The sequence below is a fragment of the Arachis ipaensis genome, chromosome B03 (genome assembly GCF_000816755.2).
Source record: "Arachis ipaensis cultivar K30076 chromosome B03, Araip1.1, whole genome shotgun sequence".
Lineage (NCBI taxonomy): Eukaryota > Viridiplantae > Streptophyta > Magnoliopsida > Fabales > Fabaceae > Arachis > Arachis ipaensis.
Genome location: NC_029787.2, coordinates 3861342 through 3866717, shown reverse-complemented (window position 1 = coordinate 3866717; position 5376 = coordinate 3861342). Strand labels below are relative to the sequence as shown.

At 34.1% G+C, this 5376-nt stretch overlaps 2 protein-coding genes across 2 annotated transcripts in view; both read left to right on the top strand.

Annotated features, from left to right (window-relative positions):
- LOC107629169 overlaps positions 1-5376 on the top strand; it is a 25997-nt gene that overhangs the window by 5526 nt on the left and 15095 nt on the right. The gene's annotated exons all lie outside the window — the stretch shown is intronic.
- LOC107629167 (V-type proton ATPase subunit a1-like) overlaps positions 2673-5376 on the top strand; it is an 8123-nt gene continuing 5419 nt past the window's right edge. Inside the window, exons 1-7 of the mRNA XM_016331881.2 lie at positions 2673-2765; positions 3406-3450; positions 3926-4045; positions 4257-4364; positions 4656-4769; positions 4883-5056; positions 5217-5354. Of these exons, the coding sequence (XP_016187367.1) occupies positions 2676-2765; positions 3406-3450; positions 3926-4045; positions 4257-4364; positions 4656-4769; positions 4883-5056; positions 5217-5354 (789 nt within the window). The 5' untranslated portion in view covers positions 2673-2675. The remainder of the gene's footprint in view (positions 2766-3405; positions 3451-3925; positions 4046-4256; positions 4365-4655; positions 4770-4882; positions 5057-5216; positions 5355-5376) is intronic.

Here is a 5376-nt window from a genome sequence, read left to right as displayed (position 1 = left end):
TTGTATGAATAAATTAATATATTTATTAAATTATATTTTATTTATTAAATGTATGTAATAGCAATAAATATAAAATTAGTTAAAAGGACTAATACTATTTTTTTAAAATTAATACAACTCCGCTAGGGAGACAATGAAGAATCTTGATAATGTGAACAATAGGTTGGTTATTTAGCCCAATAGGGATAAAAAATGAAAACCACTCCGTAAATTCCCCTAAATCTAAAAACCCTCATTCAGTTATTTCACAAAAACAACCATCCAAACCCTAATTACAAAGAGTTTTCACCCTCAAATCCTTCTTCCTCCCCAGCCAGCAGTCACCCCTAACGTTCTTCACTAACCATCCTACCTCAGTGGCGTAAGAGACACTATCACCGTCCATCAACTTCAACCCCAGCCCACCCCCTCTCTCGCGTGTGTTTGTATCCGTCGCCGGCAACCAACAGCTCGGACGGATGCCACCTTTCCGTCGCGAGTCTCTGTGTCATCCGTCGGCCGCCCGCGTCGAGGATGGCCTTCGTCGTTCCCATCACGCGTCCCTGGTGCCTAGCTCGCTGCTGTCTCCCACGCCGGTACCCAGTCTGGAGGTTGCGTTCTGCCACCGTTGCCCTAGCGTCCCAGATTGTTGAACTCGTGACCGCTGAATAGGTCTCCCTCGTTGCTGCTACGGCACCCACCCCCAGCCGTCGTCGACATGCTACCGGATGGATACCAAATCGCAGCAAGGCTTGTTCTTCCATTGCTGTTTTAACAGAACCCATTAAGCCCCAAAAAACAACCATCTACGTAAACAGTAACCAGTGGCGGAGCCACATAGTGGGAAAGGGGGACAATAGCCCCCTAACTTTAATTTTTTAAATTTAAATTATATATAAATTTCTGTTTAATTCCCTTATGTTTTTATTTTGATCTTATTTTATTGTGTAAATATTTTTGCCCCCTCCCTCTAATATTTCATCTAGCTCCGCCTTTGATAGTAACAATAACAATCCGGCTAAGTATAGAAATGAACATCCAACGTCTGTGATAAAAAATAACCATCCAATTACTCACTAAAACGACCATCTGCATACATAATGGCGTGTTGGTGGGCTGCACGACAGACGAAATGTGTGCGAAGGAGGTGTCTTCGTCGGACATTCGTGGACAGTTGGGCAGTGTCGGCTGGTGTTCTGGGCGGCGGCGGGTGGTGTTCTTTGTGGCGTCAGAGCGGAGAGAGTCGAAGAGAATGCGCGAGAGGAAGGCACTGCAAGGCAGAAATCACACGCGGAAAAGGGAGGTTACCATATACGTAACTGGATCATTTGCAAATACTTATTTTTTAAAATTTTAAAATTCAAAATTATTAGAAATTATTTTAATTAATTATCATCTGATTTTAATTTCTTTTTTAACTCTATTATTCATATTGTTCACTAAACTCATTGTTTCACTATACTTTTTCAATTAAATATTATATACGATAAATGGAATTAAAAAAAGAAAAAGTTATACTTTAAAGTTCAAATTTCTCTTATATTCTTGTAAGGTTGTGTTTGTTTGTAGATATTAAAATTGTAACTGAGATTAGAGGATTTCGACTTAACATTATATTTGATAAATAGAGACTGAAATTAAAATTTATATTTTAGGAAATAATATTTTAATTTCTTCGATACTTTTAAAAAAGTGAATACACATAGTATTAAAATTTAATAATGTTTTTTAAAATATATTCTCTTTTAACTTTTTAAATTTCAATTTTATTCCTCTTTAAAATAAATTAGTATTTCTGTTTTTATTTATTTAAANNNATCAAATCTTTATTTTTTAATATTATTTTTTAATCTTTATCTTTCAGTCTCAATCTTCCTTTTAAATCCATCTTAATGGATCATTCTATGAATGATAAATTAAATATGATTTATTACACTTTTAGTGAGACTTTGTATATAACTTTTAATGTCAAACTTTAGCAAATGCTAGCCTAAATTTAAAATTAATTCCACTTCACACGACAATAGAAAGCAACTTGAGAAGAAAATGTAATATAATGTAGTCCTTTTATCCCGCTCACCTAAGATTATCTAAGGTTTATAGTTAAAAAAAATAAATTCTCTCAATTTTTTTTAATAATTAAAAAAATAAAGTATAATTTTTTAATTTTTTAATATTTTTTAATATTTTTTTTGATTATAAAATTAATAATAAAAAATTACACTTTATTCTTTGAATTATTAAAAAAATTGGGAAGAATTATTTTCTCATAGTCACATGACACAAAAATTAATCCTAAAATTAACATATATACATTCTTTTTAAGTGGATTGAAAAACACCAAACACATACAAAGTTACAAACAGAGAGTAACCATTTCCATCCAAGTTGATGGACTCAAGTCTCAACTTGAAATAGAGAGTAACCATGTTTTCTGTTTGTAATTTCTCCCACACTAAACACTGAATTTCTTTATTTTTCGCCAAGTTCGTTCAATCACGTTCCATCGTGTTCGTGTGTGTATTGCAATGACAGTTGCAAAACTGCAAGCACTATCTTCATCAACTCCGATGCCTATGCCTCCAACTTAAAAAAAGAAAAGAAAAAAAAAGGGAAAAACACGCACTCCAAACCTCTCACTCTTCGCACGTAAAAAATAAAAATAAAAATAACAAAGAGAAATTTTTTCCTAGAAGATGACGCTCGTCCAACTCATCATTCCCGCCGAGTCCGCTCACCGAGCCGTCTCCTATCTCGGCGAACTCGGCCTCCTCCAATTCCGAGACGTACGTTCCATAATACTCTTTCATAGATCAGCTTCGTGTTCTTTTCTTTTACTTACACAAATTTTCCGTCATTTTGATTTTTTTCGCTCGTTTTTTATCTTTACTTTTGGAAGAATGATTTCTTCGTGTTTGTTTTTGGAGTTCGTTCGTCGTTTTGTTCGAGTTCAGTATGAAAACCGAAAAACTGTTTACGTATCTCTCAAGGAACGGTTGAAGATTGCTATGTTGTTGAATTTCACAGTTGAAATGAATCTGGTAATGGCAAATGGTGTTTCTCTTGTTGTTTGTCACATGCACAGTTAGTGAAAACTGTGATCGAACGTTCTGAGTGTTTATGTGAAATTTCTTTGCATGATGAATCTATTTACTATTGAAGAGCTGGTCAACAATTGTGTAGTTCAGTTCACAATTCATTGTTGTTGTTATATTATTCGTCGTTCATAACTTCTTTAGAATGTTTATAATTATAGGAGGTCTCTCCTAAGTAGTTACTACTTTCTGATGAATCATTGATGTATATATGGGCTTCTAGAAGTGCTTTTGGCCTTCCCAGAATTCCTGGTTTGGACGTTGCTGCTGTAAAATTCTTCTAAGATCTAAAATAATTGTGCTCTTATGAACATACTTTCTTCATCTACAGTTAAATGCTGAGAAAAGTCCCTTTCAGAGAACGTTTGTTAACCAGGTAATCTTCCCTGCTCTCATTAGCCGGAATCCTGTTGGTTTTTCTATACCCCGATATTTGTTGTCTTTTTTCTGCATTGAAGTTTAAAATGTATTATTTTTGTTTGTCAATATTTGAGGTGAAGTTGGAATTTAAAGGTTTTCCTTTTGGACTTCCTGCTAAATACACTTAGTTGGAAGAATATGACAAATAGCATTAATCGTTTCATGTCAATCAGACTATTGTTATCCAAATCCTCAAGATTTGATTTTAAAACTTGTTCTAACTTTGGAATAGTTTTTTAAAAGATGTTTTCCCTCAAGTTTCTAGAATTTACGTAAACCGAACTTGGTGTATAGAAAAAATATTAAAGTTATCGCTTATAGTTTATTTTTGGATTGGATATGATATCAGCAATCTTCAAAAGTCAGGGTTATGCTTATACTTGTCGATATTTATTTATTTATCAATATTAAGTCCCATTTGTATTTAACAGGTGAAGCGATGTGCAGAAATTTCAAGAAAGCTACGATTCTTCAAGGATCAAATCAGTAAAGCTGGTGTAGTATCTTCTGATCCAGTAATGCAGCCAGATATTCACTTGGAGGATTTAGAGGTCCTTCTCTTATTTTACTGCTTTTTCCCCAACAGATATGGTCAGTGAGTGCCCTAGGGCTTGCATTCAAGTTAATAGGTTCAGGATGCAGGACAAGAAATTAGAAATGACATGATGTAATTTAAGTCAGTTATCTGCATTTTCCTATTTTATGTGGAAACTTTACACTCGAAGCTGACGTTTTTAGTCTCTTGGATTCCTCTGAAAACAGATACAACTTGCTGAGCATGAACATGTGCTAACTGAAATGAATTCTAACAGTGAGAAACTTCAGCAATCATATATGGAACTCTTGGAGTTCAAAGTTGTATTGCAAAAGGTATTTCGTTTTGTGATTAGTATTGAACATATTCTCATAACCTCATGTTTCTTTGAAAGTGCTAGAGTTGATCATCTGCTTCCTCTTATCTTCATTATAATAATATTTTCCGCTCGAATTTAGTTAGCAAATAGTGCTTTTTCTGATCACAACTTCGCATTAAATACTAGAATGCTGTACTTATTCTAATATTGTTTCTGATTTTATGTTAATCCATTTGCTTTGATATAAAATACTTACTATATACTTTTTTCCCTGTATCCGTGATATAATTTTATGGATAAATCTCAGGCATCTGCTGTTCTATTTTCAAATCATGGCCATGCTGTTCCAGAAGAGAGAGAACTAGAGGAGAATATTAACTCAAAAGGAGATTATGTTGAGACACCATTTTTGTTTGAACAGGTCCTTCGTAATTTCATCATTCAAAAGTTTAGAATCCTCTAGTCTATTACCTTTTATTTCCCCTCAATTTTATTTATCTTGGAATGCGCTTCAATTATTTGTATATTTAATAGGAAACGAGTATGGAGCCAACAAATCAATCTGGTTTAAGATTTATCAGCGGCACAATTTGTAAATCCAAAGTTCTTAACTTTGAAAGGATGTTGTTTCGTGCTACAAGAGGCAACATGCTGTTCAATCAGGAACCAGCTGATGACCAACTCATGGATCCTATTTCAAATGAGATGGTTTTCTTTCTTCTTATTACTTTAATGATGATTTATTTTCGGCTACAATTTTCTTATTCTGTATTTAAGAAATCATTGTACCATTTTATGCCTCCATTTATTTTCTGATCAATGGATTCTTTGTCCGCATGAAGACTGACCTCTGAAGTTTTCTTTCCAGATAGAGAAAGCAGTATTTGTGGTGCTTTTCTCTGGGGAGCGAGCAAGAACAAAGATTCTGAAAATTTGTGAGGCGTTTGGGGCACATAGTTACCCTGTCCCTGAAGATATAAGTAAACAGAGGCAGATAATTAACGAGGTAAACATGAGCTTAAGAAGAT